At 38.4% G+C, this 15,426-nt stretch overlaps 1 protein-coding gene across 1 annotated transcript; it reads right to left on the bottom strand.

Annotated features, from left to right (window-relative positions):
- Positions 1–5,127: 5,127 nt before the first annotated feature.
- LOC143635937 (uncharacterized) lies at positions 5,128–6,461 on the bottom strand. Its single transcript, XM_077103645.1, has 2 exons — positions 5,939–6,461; positions 5,128–5,830 (listed from the first exon to the last, which is right to left on the bottom strand). The coding sequence occupies exon 1, from the start codon at positions 6,443–6,445 to the stop codon at positions 5,948–5,950; it is 498 nt and encodes a 165-aa protein (XP_076959760.1). The 5' UTR covers positions 6,446–6,461; the 3' UTR covers positions 5,128–5,830; positions 5,939–5,947.
- Between the last annotated feature and the right edge of the window lie 8,965 nt (positions 6,462–15,426).

Raw genomic sequence — 15,426 nt, 5'->3', positions numbered from 1 at the left:
ATAAAAATATAAAAAAAATATTTTTAGAAACCTAACTCAAGTGTGCTTCTGTGATGATTTTTGGTTATTTATTGGACATGCATTGATTTATGAAATAGAGTAATCTTGTCCAGTGAAAATCTGCTTGGATAAAATAGCTGCTGAATTACTTAAGTTAACATGAAAGGTGCATAGTTGAACGAAAACGCAAACGCTTTATTTATTTAAACCTGTGAACTCACCAACCTTGTGTTGAAACTTTTAGTATGTTATTCTCAGGTAGCCGAGGCGGGGCGCGCGGTATAGAGCATGCATTCGCTAAACACCATTGCTTTAAAAACTTCTTTTAATTTTTATCTTGATAACTTGGATTTTTAAGTCGTCCAGTATGGCGCAACTTTTTGGTTTAAAATTTACGCTTCCGCATTTCATTTAAGACTTGATGTCTTGTTGGTTTTGAAAACTTTAAATATGGTGTTTGATTATAACTAATGATTCCGATCCTGTTAGTTCACACCCTCTGACGGTAAAACTCCGTTAGTTGAATTTGAGGGTGTGACAGATTGGTATCCGAGCCATTGGTTATAGCGAACTAGAAATGCATTCATACTAGACTATAACCGCAACGACCCATTAGTTATAATTTTACGCACTGCATATATAAATGTGTATTATATATTTAGTTATTCGTTTTCTTTATCTCTTTACCTCATTCACTCATACGCGCGTAACCCATACACGACTTATCCTGTAAGGATGTCGACGCCATCATCATCATCATCCGACTCGGTGTCTCATGCCCTGGAAAGGAACCGCAGCTACCCGACCCATCACCACCCCGAGTAGTCCCGGCACTAGCAGCCCCCGCACCGAAAAGGCACCGCTCATCTGGAGACGTGTACGAGGAAAACGTAACTGGAGTTGCTACCCGAGTTTGATTGAGCGATTGGTTTACCGTGAGCAAGTTCCACAACTACCTCTCCCGGGCTGTCCTATGTCCTTCAACACACTACCACCTCTAACACTCCCGATGGAGCACGCTTTTGCAGCTCTCGCCTCCTGTTTAGAGCGTGAAGTTGACATTATGCACTCGACAAGAGCGAATGTTACTGGATTGATAGGGGATGGACCCGAGGATAGGAAGAGAATTTCCTACCTGACTGAAGCTATGAAGGAAGTTCAGGATGCTCATGTGCAGCATATGAAAGTAGTGATCAAGACACAATCAGAGACGATAGACTTGCATGAGGAAGCTAGAGACGTAAGAGGCCTTGCGGCAGAAGCTCTAGCTCGTTGCGAGACACTAGAGGCGCGAATTGCTTCGAACGCAGCGGGACAGGAAGAGGATCCTGAAGAAGATCCCGAGGAAGAACCCGAAGAAGGTCCCAAGGAGGAACCCGAAAAGGAACCGACGGAAGAGCCGGCTGAGGAGGAGGCGCACTCGGACGTGTCCTCAGATGACGACATCTCAGGATGAGATGTGCAACTGTCCACCAGCCAGCAGGGTCAAGTTTGCTGCTGGAACACTTCAAGATTATGCCCTCACCTGGTGGAATACTAATGTGCAGATTCTTGGGTTGGAATTGGCAAATGCTATGAACTGGGAGGAATTCAAGAACATGATGCGAGAAGAGTATTGTTGATGTGCTTGAAGTAGTCAAATAATTATTAACTAAAAATAAGCTAATCTAGACACTAAGTAATAATTCTAGACGCTTAAACTACTAACCGGCAAGTGTACTGGTCGACTCTAGTACAGCTAAGTAAGTCCGAATATCGAACCCACGAGACTCTATAAATTACGTATATTAGCTAATTAGACTTTACTACAAGACGCGACTATTTATTAATAATATTTGAGGGGAATTTAAACTAATTATTTAAACTCTAATAATAATAATTAACTAATGATTACTTAACTATTAAACTAATAATAAACTAATTAAACATAACCCTAATTAATATAATAATAATAAAACATAATCATTACTTATTTACTTATTAATTAACTAATAAAACTTAAACCCTAATTAGTTTTAACTAATAAATAATTTAGAAAACTTGGATTGATTCAGATGATTAAAATAACTACCCAGGCCGGAATCCTCAAAGTTACGGTTTTTAATTTAAATGGAAAAACGCAATTTATGGAACCGGGATCATAAGATAGACTCTTGACAGAAAACCCGAACATGACCCTTGAACTTCAAGAAGACGCCTATGGATTTCTAACAAGTTTTAAGACTCACCAGTTTTATATTAAACTTCCTTACGGTTATTTAATCGCTTATGTCTAAGTATTTTTTATGACGAAAACCTACCTTACAGCGCGGAATTCAAAGATAGCCAAGCAGATTCAATTAACTTAATAGACTAAGCTGACAATCAAACCTAGACGGACTCCTTACGAAGAACTAATATAGCAATCCCGACAAGCAAAGATCTATTAATAGCCTATCACTTTACAGCTTTTTAGACTAGCAGCTCACTTTTATCTATTTACTTGATTTTATTGTTTCTATGATGCATATTAATCACAAACTAGTCAAGAACACACAGTAAATGACCTAACAAAACCCTATCCTATGAAACAATCAACAAGGGCAATGTGAAACAATAAATTCAAGTAAACAAAACCAAGTAATTATATGCATTAATTGAATCAAACTCAACCGTTTACTTAAAACATAAAATCCATAACGAAACGAAAATCCAAATAAAATCAAACCGAACTAAGGTTCATCACGACCTAGGCAGTCTATGGAATTTAGCCTAGCATATTAAAATCTAAATCAAACAAAACAAATAATAACGAAAACATGGTGAAATAATAAAGAACGAAAGATTAAAGTCGATAAAACCCGTATTCTTCGATCTTAAACGTCTAGCTCTTCACCGGATGTTCTCTTGCCTTCAAAAATCACCACGAGACTCGTAAGATGGCTCCAAAGACTTTCTAATTCGGCTGGTGGCTTAAGGTTATGTCAGGTTTAAGTTAAAGGTGTTTAAATAGCGAAAACCAGGCCTGACAATAACCAAAAACGAGTTAAAAACCCATCAGCAGTGTCTAGACGCCGCGCCAAGGGCTTTTTGCCTTCTGCCTAGGCGCAGCGCGGCGTGCTCTTCCATGGGGGCCGGTCAGACAGGCCCGGTCTGACCGGTTCTCTGTCCGGTTCCTTCCTGATGCGTTCCGGATCTCCGTTTCGGCTCGTTTTAGCTCGTTTTTCGCCATTTTTCATCACGAACAAACCCCAGAACCTATGAAACATAAAAACGTTAGTAGTATACAAATCTCGACTAAAAACTAACAAAAACTATTAAAATATTAATTAAAATATATACGGGAAACATAAATATTTAGCATTATATCAAATATCCCCACACTTATTCTTTTTTCGTCCCTGAAAAAGTTTGATGCAGTTGGATCAGAATCGGAAAATATAGTCTAACAAACATATAGGTTAATTTTTAAAGCTCAGAAAAACGCAAAAACCGCGATCACCGATATTGTTGTCCACTTAAATCCATGCCTTAATCTTTACCGGGACAAATATGATCCGACAATTTTTTAGTCAAGGGTTTACACAATTAAGACCCGCTTATTTTTAGTTTTTACCGTACCAGACCACCCCAACTAGACTTAAACCTCAAAAATTAGCAGATTTAAAACTTTTGTTGCTCTATTTTTTCATGAATAGCTAAGACGATCAAGGGTATTGTTTATCCACCTAAGCTTAAGCATCAAAGTCTACCAAGAAGCCATTAGATACGATTAAGGTTCAATTATTTTATTGCTAGTGTTCCCCACAACATGACATACCCCCGTTATCAAGCAACACCCCGAACCCTTCACTATAGGTGAGTATGCAAAATTTCATCTGTAGGGCTTACATATAGCGTGTCCCTTGTGGTCCGTTTCTTAATGGTAATGAGACGCGAGTAAGGGGACCTCACATGGCTAACAGCGTGGATGATCAAGTCTGTAGTGAATTTTGTACTTTTGTACTCTTGTGATCATGTTTATAGACTTATAAGGGTTTGTTCTTTTTGGCTTTATTTGAAATATTCACAACCCCATTTAGGAATTGTGAATACCCAGATGAATAGTCGGCATATAGACCCATGGTCTCCGGACCCGAAGCATCCCATCAATACAGGATTTGAGGTTATAAAACCATACGCCGATGAGGTGTAAAACACTAAACTAGCAGTTTTAAGTTTATATCACAGGCTACACAGCATACTCTAACGTTAAACCTACCCAAGCATCATATGATAACGTATTCAGATTTTTGAAATTTATGATATTTAACTTTTTCATACCAAAATTTGAGGCTTGAGTATGGCCCGACCTTTCATTACTTATCTTCCACGGACAAAACGCTTTATCCACAAAAGATTTCCGTTTTAACCATTTTATCAAATTTTCCCTTTCATTTTCAAGGCGACACATCTCAAGTTAAGTGCGTTTTCTTTTATTTATCTCATATTATTAGTAGTTTAAAAAACCAATTTCCGATAAATATCACCATCTCCCACTTTAACGAAAAAAACTATATTCAAGGGACATTTTTAAAACATTTTTCAAAATTTTTTTTCCAAAATTTTTATTTTATTTTATTTTTTTGTTCAAACAAAAACTCAATTTAAACTACGACTCAAATATTTTATCCCCATACTTAAATTTTGCATTGTCCTCAATGCAAGGATAAGGACGACTTAAAACAAAAATAAAATAAAGTTGGACTACAAAACATTAAAAACCTAAAAATAAAAACAAAAATAATATAAAAAGTTAATAAGCTAGATAATGGAAAAGACTTAGCTGGTAATATGCGCATGAAATATGATGCCAAAGTCTTCTTCCATGAATGCCTTCCAACTACGAACGTGATCAGCAAATAGTAACTCCTTCTCTCACACACGAACGTAAGTGAAAAAAATTCAACAAACAGTATCTAGAAATATATCTTATCAAACTGATAGATATTAATCATTCAAAATATTTTCATCAACCGACACATATATAAAATAATCATGAATAATCAGGAGCAAATAATAAATATAAAGTATACGGCTCCACTGCTACATCATCCCCACACTTGTCTTTTTAATTATATTCTTCCTTGGGATCGTTTCTCTAGCTCACTCAATCTTCAAACTAGCAAAACTTAAAAACGCAAAAAAAAAAAAAAAAACAAAGACGAACTACAAAAACTACGTTAGTGACTCGATTAAATATAAAAACTCTGCGAAACCTCCCCACACTTGAACTTAATCAGGAGGTTTCTCCTTTATCTGGACCCTATCTAACCCGTTTAGTTCCACCCGGAATTTATCAAACATTAATATATCAATGATGGAACCGCAAAATATTAAATTAGAATTAAAAGTCAGTAACGGGTCAGACCACCTATATTTAAACTTACCTGGCAAGAGCCGAATGCGTTGTAAGTATCGAGAAGACTGGTCGTGTTTGACATGCAAAGGTTTTTTCACTCCCGTAGACCATCTCCTAAAATATACGCAACTTCGGTTTTCAGGTAACCTATCGTCCTTAACCTTCTTCCGTGGTTTTGATTCCTGATAAGCATTCAAAACACAGTCCACGGGCCGACAATAGTGTTCTTCCTCTAACACCACATCCTCATCTACACTATCCTCTACAAGGAGGGCCTCGAAAAACGCAACATCCTCATTAACGTCTAATGTGTCTCCCCCCGTCATAATCCGACAATCCATCCAACTCCAGATTCAAGAATTCATCTTCCTCATTAAGCTCATTATCAACCTTAACCATATCCTCAACACCAAACATTAGCTCGAATGACTCTCCCAATTCTATCTCTTCCTCAAACACAGGTTTCACCATAACTGATCTTAGATATGCAGCCCACTCCTCCTCGTCACAATCATCATTGGAGTCACTACAAAACTCAGTACAATTAGCAACATATACCTGTGAAACCTAAGGTGGGATTTCATCAGCCACCAGTGTCTCCGTATCCGGGATGAGCTCCTCTTCTTCATCTACATATTCCATGATTGGCTCTTTCCCTTCTTCTGGAAACGTCGGGAACAACTCGCCTAACCGATTCATGTATCCCAAATAGTTGCCTTCTGCATCATACTTATAACCAGGTGTCGGTTGCTCCTCCAGCTGCACACTCTCCTCTTCATTTATCTCCTCATCAGAGTCACTCCAAAAATCAATAATAGCATGTGAAACCGGAGGTGGAACTTCAACATCCATTTTTATCTCCGTTACTTGAATGATCTCCTCATCTGACTGCTCAACATATTCCAAGGATCTCAACCTCTCCATTTCATCTTCTTCATCCAGTCTTCTAGAAATTTCTTCTACTTGACGTTGGAGATCTGTAATAATATCCTGGTGATTTTTGAAGATGGTATCATGCTCAACAAGCATCTTTTGGGTATCTGTAGCCATGTATTGGACCAACATCTTTTCTATCCTACCCATAGCAACTACATCTTCATCAGAAAGGCTTTTAGAAATTTGATCGTAACACTGCTCATGGTTTTGCTGAGGTTGCTGATACGAATTATCAAAATAATACGGAAAAGGTCCCTGTGAAAAATTTTGTACCGGCTGCAAAGAAGGGTTAGTACGATTATATGAACATGCACGAGTTATATGACAACCAGCACATCTATAACAAATAAAGCGAGAACCCTTGTATGGACAATCATAGTGTAAATGAGGATCACCACACGTATCACAATTAAGGTTACTATTGTATGGACATTTAATGGTAGAGTGAGGTCCATTACAAATTTCACACATAACTACAATAATCTAAACAAGCAAAAGACACGGACAACTAGACACCTACGATTCAAAGAAAAAATAAATAAATAAATAAATAAATAAACACGTAATTATCTAATTAACTAAAACCCTAAAAACTCAAAAGCAAAAACAAAATAGCACGTATATAGCAAGTAAGTCCAATCAAAGCTAGCAATGCAATCGCCAAAAGTCCCCGGCAACGGCGCCAAAAACTTGATGTGCTTGAAGTAGTCAAATAATTATTAACTAAAAATAAGCTAATCTAGACACTAAGTAATAATTCTAGACGCTTAAACTACTAACCGGCAAGTGTACCGGTCGACTCTAATACAGCTAAGTAAGTCCGGATATCGAACCCACGAGACTCTATAAATTACGTATACTAGCTAATTAGACTTAACCACAAGACGCGACTATTTATTAATAATATTTGAGGGGAATTTAACTAATTATTTAACTCTAATAATAATTAACTAATGATTACTTAACTATTAAACTAATAATAAACTAATTAAACCTAACCCTAATTAATATAATAATAATAAAACATAATCATTACTTATTAATTAACTAATAAAACTTAAACCCTAATTAGTTTTAACTAATAAATAATTTAAAAAACTTGGATTGATTCATATGATTAAAATAACTACCCAGGCCGGAATCCCCAAAGTTACGGTTATTAATTTAAATGGAAAAACACAAGTTATGGAACCGGGATCATAAGATAGACTCTTGACAGAAAACCCGAACAAGACCCTTGAACTTCAAGAAGACGCCTATGGATTTCTAACAAGTTTTAAGACTCACCAGTTTTATATTAAACTTCCTTACGGTTATTTAATTGCTTATGTCTAAGTATTTTTTATGACGAAAACCTACCTTACAGCGCGGAATTCAAAGATAGCCAAGCAGATTCAATTAACTTAATAGACTAAGCTGACAATCAAACCTAGACGGACTCCTTACGAAGAACTAAATCTAGCAATCCCGACAAGCAAAGATCTATTAATAGCCTATCACTTTACAGCTTTTTAGACTAGCAGCTCACTTTTATCTATTTACTTGATTTTATTGTTCTATGATTTTAATGCATATTAATCACAAACTAGTCAAGAACACACTAATAAATGACCTAACAAAACCCTATCCTATGAAACAATCAACAAGGGCAATGTGAAACAATAAATTCAAGTAAACAAAACCAAGTAATTATATGCATTAATTGAATCAAACTCAACCGTTACTTAAAACATAAAATCCATAACGAAACGAAAATCCAAATAAAATCAAACCGAACTAAGGTTCATCACGACCTAGGCAGTCTATGGAATTTAGCCTAGCATATTAAAATCTAAATCAAACAAAACAAATAATAACGAAAACATGGTGAAATAATAAAGAACGAAAGATTAAAGGCAATAAAACCCGTATTATTCGATCTTAAACGTCTAGCTCTTAACCGGATGTTCTCTTGCCTTCAAAATCACCACGAGACTCGTAAGATGGCTCCAAAGACTCTCTAATTCGGCTGGTGGCTTAAGGTTATGTCAGGTTTAAGTTAAAGGTGTTTAAATAGCGAAAACCAGGCCCGACAATAACCAAAAACGAGTTAAAAACCCATCAGCAGTGCCTAGACGCCGCGCCAAAGGCTTTTTGCCTTCTGCCTAGGCGCAGCGCGGCGTGCTCCTCCATGGGGGCCGGTCAGACCGGTTCTCGGTCCGGTTCCTTCCTGATGCGTTCCGGATCTCCGTTCCGGCTCGTTTTAGCTCGTTTTTTGCCCTTTTTCATCACGATCAAACCCCAGAACCTACGAAACATAAAAACGTTAGTAGTATGCAAATCTCGACTAAAAACGAACAAAAACTATTAAAATATTAATTAAAATATACACGGGAAACATAAATATTTAGCATTATATCAGGAAGGATTGTCCGAAATTGAAGCCGAATGAGAGCAATGGAGGCAATAACAGTAACGGAAGCGGTAGTAAGGGTAGAGCTTTCGTCATTGGATCGGGCTACTCCCGCAGAGATCCGAATGTGGTTACCGGTAAGTTTCCTGTAAACGATTGTTTTGCTTCTATTTTGTTTGACACTGGAGCTGACAGGAGTTTTGTGTCGAAAGCCTTTAGTGAACTCTTGGACTTAACCCCAACCCCGTTAGATGCTAAGTTTCCTGTTGAATTAGCTAATGGTAAGTCCATAGAAACAACTCATGTACTAGCGGGATGTAAGTTGAAACTGTCGGGTCATACCTTCGATATCGACCTCATACCCTTTACGCTTTGTAGTTTTGACGTTGTTGTCAGCATGGACTGGCTATCCGAGAATAGAGCTGAAATTATATGCCATGATAAGATAGTTCAAATCACTACTCCTTCCGGCGATATCATCTCGGTACAGGGTGAGAAGAGCGGCATGACGACCAGCATCATCACCCTCATGAAGGCGCAAAAATATTTACGAAAGGGTCATCTGGCGATTTTAGCCCATGTTATTGAGAAACCCGCGGAAGAGAAGCGGATCGAAGATATACCGATCGTGCGAAATTTTCCCGAAGTTTTCCCGGAAGATTTGCCAGGACTCCCACCCATACGACAAGTCGAGTTCCAAATCGACTTAGCCCCCGGTGCGGCACCCATAGCACGAGCCCCGTATCGGCTCGCACCGGCGGAGCTTCAGGAGTTGTCCACTCAACTACAAGACTTGTAGGATAAGGGTTTCATCCGACCTAGCTCATCACCATGGGGAGCCCCTGTCCTATTTGTCTGAAAGAAGGACGAGACTTTTCGCATGTGCATCGACTACCGGGTGCTGAACAAGGTGACGATCAAGAACCGTTATCCCCTACCCCGAATTGATGATCTTTTCGACCAGCTTCAAGGATCGAGTTACTACTCGAAGATCGATATGAGATCTGGTTACCACCAATTGAGAGTGCGCGAAGAGGATATTTCAAAGACGACATTCAAAACTCGGTACAGTCACTATGATTTTTCGGTTATGCCTTTTGGCTTAACCAACACACCAGCCGTATTCATGGACCTCATGAACCGAGTATGCAAGGCGTACCTCGAAAAGTTTGTTATCGTTTTCATAGATGATATCCTCGTCTACTCCAAGAACAAGACCGACCATGAAGAACACCTGAGGTTAATCCTGGAATTGCTAAGGAAGGAACAATTGTAGGCAAAGCTTTCGAAATGCGAATTTTGGCTTCGCGAAGTTTACTTCTTAGGACATGTGATCAATGAGAGTGGTATCCATGTCGATCCAGGCAAGGTAGAGGCCATCAAAAATTGGGAAGTACCTAAGAATCCGACTGAGGTTCGACAATTCCTAGGGCTAGCTGGCTAATACCGACGTTTCATTGAGGGATTTTCAAAGATTGCTCAACCCCTCACCGCACCGACACACAAGGGTACTAAGTACAATTGGGGTGACGCGCATGAGTCTGCCTTCCAACTGTTGAAAACCAAACTTTGTAGAGCACCTATCCTAGCTCTCCCTGATGGAACGGAAAATTTTGAGGTGCATTGTGGCTCATCGATACAGGGTCTCGGTTGCGTGTTAATGCAACTCGATAAGGTTATAGCCTATGCCTCTCGACAGCTACGGATCTACGAGAAGAACTATACGACCCATGACTTAGAACTCGGAGCTGTGGTGTTTGCTCTTAAGATATGGAGACATTACATGTACGGTACCAGATTCACCATCTACACTGACCACAAGAGTCTCCAACATATCTACGATCAAAAGGAGTTGAACATGCGACAACGTCGTTGGGTCGAGCTACTTACGGATTATGATTGTGCCATCAAGTACCACCCTGGCAAGGCCAATGTAGTGGCCGATGCTCTCAGCAGAAAGGAAACCGTTAAGCCTAAAGGTGCGAGTATTACAACTCACGATTCATGCCAACATGCCTGATCGGATTTGTGATGCTCAACTCGAAGCTTTGAAAGACGATAATCTCCCTTCAGAAATCATGCGAGGCATGTATAAGCAACTTGAAACCAAAACGGACGGGCTCCGATATTTCGAAAACCGGATTTGGGTCCCTCGATACGGAGACTTGAGAAATCTGGTGATGGACGAGGCATACAAGTCCCGATATTCCATTCACCCTGGCTCAGATAAAATGTACCATGACCTAAAGGCACTTTACTGGTGGCCAAACATGAAAGCCGACATTGCCACCTACGTGAGCAAATGTTTAACCTGTGCAAGAGTCAAGGTGGAATATTAGAAACCATCTGGTCTATTGCAACAACCGGAACTCCCAACGTGGAAATGGGAACACATTTCCATTGATTTCATCACGGGATTATCCAAAACACCGACGGGATGCGATACTATCTGAGTGACCATTGACCGGTTGACGAAGTCTGCGCATTTCTTAGCGATCAAGGAATCCGACAAAATGGAAAAACTGACTCGCATACAAGATAGAAGTAGTGTCCAGACTCGGAGTGCCCGTCTCAATCATATTTGATCGAGATTCCCGTTACACTTTGCACCTTTGGAAGTCACAATAGAGCGCACTAGGCACCCGCCTTAATATGAGCACATCATACCATCCTCAAACGGATGAGCAGAGTGAACGCACTATTCAGACTTTGGAAGACATGTTGCGTGTTGGATTTCGGAAAAGTTGGGAACCCCACTTGCCCTTGGTAGAGTTTTCGTATAATAACAGCTACCACGCCATCATTTAAGCAGCGCCATTTGAAGCGTTGTACGGACGAAATTGTCGGTCACCCCTTTGCTGGGCAGAGGTGGGTGATAGCCAAATCAATGGTCCAGAATTAGTGCTTGAAACATCAGAGAAGATCGTCCAAATCCGGAATCGCATGACAGCAGCACGGGATCGCCAAAAGAGTTACGCCGAAAAGTGCCGAAAACCTCTGGAAATCCAAGTGGATGAAAAAAGTTTTACTGAAATTCTCACCTTGGAAAGGTGTAGTTCGCTTTGGAAAGCGAAACAAACTCAACCCACGATACGTTGGCCCATACCGGATAACTGAACGTATTGGTCCAGTAGCGTACCGATTGGACTTACCAACGGAACTCAGTGGCGTACACAACGTTTTTCCATGTATCCAACTTGAAGAAATACATTTCTGACGAAACACAAGCAGTTCCTTTGGGCGAGTTGCAAGTTGATGAACAGTTACGCTTCATTGAAGAACCAGTCGAAGTTTTGGATTGGGAAACCAAAACACTCAACACAACAAAATTTCCATCGTTAAAGTTCGTTGGAACTCAAGACGTGGACCAGAGTTCACGTGGGAACGCGAGGATCAAATGATGAAAAAGTATCCTCACCTTTTTGAAGGGCTAACCAAACACCGAAAACCGAGAAAGCCGACAAACCGTCAGAATACACCAGAGATATGAAATAAATTTCGGGAAGAAATTTCTTTCTACACGGGGATGATGTGACAAACAGAAAATTTTTGAGTTTTTCAGACACCCGTCGCGACTTGACACAAATTTTCGGGACGAAAATTCTTTCAACATGGGAATGATGTGACACTCGTCAATTTCAGGTTAACTCCGTTAATCCGAACTCCGTTAATTCAAACTTAAGATCAGACAAACTGTAACGCATATCTCATTACATTTAAACTAGGGTTTAAATGACGCATGACAATCACTACACAAGTAGTCTTTTGGAATTTCACCGAAACACACATGAGTCGACTCAAACCGTTGGTGAACAAATAATAAATATAATTAACAAGTACTTGGTACAATATGTATTAGGTTGTGATAATATATGGTTATATGTGATTAAGTGCTTTGTTTGTGCTAGAAATTGATTAACTAGAAGGTTAGGGGGTTAAATGTAACATAATTAATATTATAATCAGATTATTACCCAACCCTAACTCCCTCTTTCCCCCCTACGATCGTTCTTGCCCCCCTCTCCCTCTCTTGGCAGCCGTAACCCACACACACACATACAAAGTGATTTCAAGCTTGTTGTGAAGGATTCAAGGTGCTATATAGGTAAATAACATCCCCTTTAGTCATTCTATGAGTTTAATTATGCTATTGAAGGTGTTAATCAAAACCCTAAATCTTGAAAGTGATGATTGATGATGAGTTAGTGTTTAATTATGTGTTTGTTGATGATTTCTAGTGAATTGATAACTAGTTGTGTTATTAGTGATTGTTAATTGCATGTTTCTTGAAATTGAACTTTGAAGTAAAACCCTAATTGTGCATGTAAAGTGAAATTGAGATGCATGGTTGGTGGATTATGCATCTAGAGGGTTGTATGTATGAGTTATAGTGCATAGGTTAATTGTATGTTGAGTTTTGATGAAAACTGATGCTGTACAGATTCTTGAATTCGTGTTTAAATGGCTGTAACTCGATGTTAATTTTGTGTTTGGAAGTAATTATTGACTCTATGATGTAGTAAGTCAAGTCTAGTTTCTAAAAAGTCTGAATTTGTAATTTTTGAACGTGTAAAAGTTAGTTTTTATTATTTTACAAATCTGTTGTGCAAGTCTGATTCGGGAAGCCTGCTGGTAGGCTGTTTTGCGATTAAGATATCTCATAAACGACAAGACCAATGGGGTTAATTCCACTTCTGGAAGTTAATATTTTGAGTTATAAATCTAACCTAATTGGTCTTTCATTAATTGGATTTTCCATGTAACGGGAATAACAAATAACATTCTGTGGCGCATGATAATGACTTCTGTGTGTTTACTGTGATGTTTTTATCATTGTGAGAAAACCGTATATTATAAAAATATAATAAAAATATTTTTAGAAACCTAACTCAATTTTTCTTCTGTGATGATTTTTGGTGATTTATTGGACATGTATTGATTTATGAACTACAGTAATCTTTCCAGTGAAAATCTGCCTGGATAAAAGAGCTGCTGAATTACTTAAGTTAACATGAAAGGTGCATAGTTGATCGATGTTTGCTATGTGTATGACTTAACTGCCCTTGTGGGAGTTAGTTTACTAGTAATGTACAATAGTAACACTTGACACGATATTTGTTCACGCATGTAGCTTATCACCAACGTGTTTGTCGAGTCACACTTATTTCACAAACGAAACACGAAACGTATCTCATGAATAAGTTTATTGTGCTGAGTCTAGGGACTCACTCGTAGTATAAATACTTAGAAAATCTCATTTTTGTTTTAGAGCACTAGTGAGGATTTTCTGTGACGCACACCTCTCTCGGATTTTTTTTATCTTCGCAAACAGTGAGTTTCACGGCCCGTTTTACTCTTTTTAAACGTTTTTATTAGGGGGAGATAACATACTCCACGCTTTAGATATTGTTATTCTTTATATATCACTTGTAAGGCTAAGTGGAAACAAACCAACTAAAGTCCTTCATAACATCGAACCAGTTAATATTGGGATAATAGCGAGTCACTGTTGAGTAGTACTACTTGGTTTGACAAACCCCACCCAACTCTAAGCTCAACTGTAGGTCGAGTGGGTGTAATCTTGGCTAACACATTACCATGGTCGTGGTTGACATGGTGGCAAGGCAATTGATAAACAGTCAGCTTCGGTGTCAAACACTTAGTAATGCATGCTTGATAGGTTAGCTACCTATTGATATATAAATGACTTAACACTATCTGGTAACGCAAACGAAAACGCAAACGCTTTATTTATTTAAACATGTGAACTCACCAACCTTGTGTTGACACTTTTAGTATGTTATTCTCAGGTAGCCAAGGCGGGCGCGCGGTATAGGATATGCATTTGCTAAAAACCATTGCTTTAAAAACTTCTTTTAATTTTAATCTTGATAACTTGGATTTTTAAGTCGTCCGGTGTGGGGCAACTTTTTGGTTTAAAATTTACGCTTCCGCATTTCATTTAAGACTTGATGTCTTGTTGGTTTTGAAAACTTTAAATATGGTGTTTGATTATAACTAATGATTTCGATCCTGTTAGTTCACACCCTCTGACGGTAAAAGTCCGTTAGTGGAGTTTGAGGCTGTGACAAAAATCAGTACAAGATATGGATTGCGAGGGTTCCTCTTCTTCATCAGCTAAGGATTTTTTGTTGAAATAGATTCAAGCGCAAATCCTTGAAGATACAAAGAATTGGGCTGCTTTACAACATCAGTTTATCGTCACCGCTGGTGTAAACATGGATATGAAGGATGAAATAACAAAGTTGCTATCAAACATGCCTGATAGTACTATTAACTATTTGTGTGCTTTGTTTTTGATTGACACAGGTAAAAAGGAAGTAGATGAGTTGAAAGAGTTGTGTAAGGCGATAAAACTTCTGAACAGCTCTATTGAATTGAAGACCGAGTTTCTTAAATTTATCATGTAATAAATGGATTTTAGGCTGTCTGTTTCTGGTTACCCAAATAATTGTTGGTTGTTTATTTTGTATTTGTTTTATGTTTTATGTGGTTTTGATAACATTTCTATGTGTGTTTATGTTATTTGGTATTTTTATGTGTTTTCTTTTTTGATGAATAACTCTATGTTATCTTGTAAACAATTAAGCAAAAATAAGATATGTTAACTAGAACGTATAAGCAAAATACAATAACTCTAAGTTATCTTATAAACAATTAACCTAGAACGTATAAGCAATTATTGTAATAACTGAGA

The sequence above is a fragment of the Bidens hawaiensis genome, unplaced genomic scaffold, assembly GCF_021521415.1.
Source record: "Bidens hawaiensis isolate Kalapana, Puna unplaced genomic scaffold, B.hawaiensis_p1.1 tig00007743_1, whole genome shotgun sequence".
In the NCBI taxonomy this organism is placed as follows: Eukaryota; Viridiplantae; Streptophyta; class Magnoliopsida; order Asterales; family Asteraceae; genus Bidens; species Bidens hawaiensis.
The sequence above is the reverse complement of the archived record's forward strand: the minus strand, read 5'-3'. Positions and strand labels throughout refer to the sequence as shown.

Excerpts from the sequence above, each read along its gene's own strand:
- LOC143635937 (XM_077103645.1), bottom strand. The coding sequence starts at position 6,445 with ATGTTGGTCCAATACATGGCTACAGATACCCAAAAGATGCTTGTTGAG.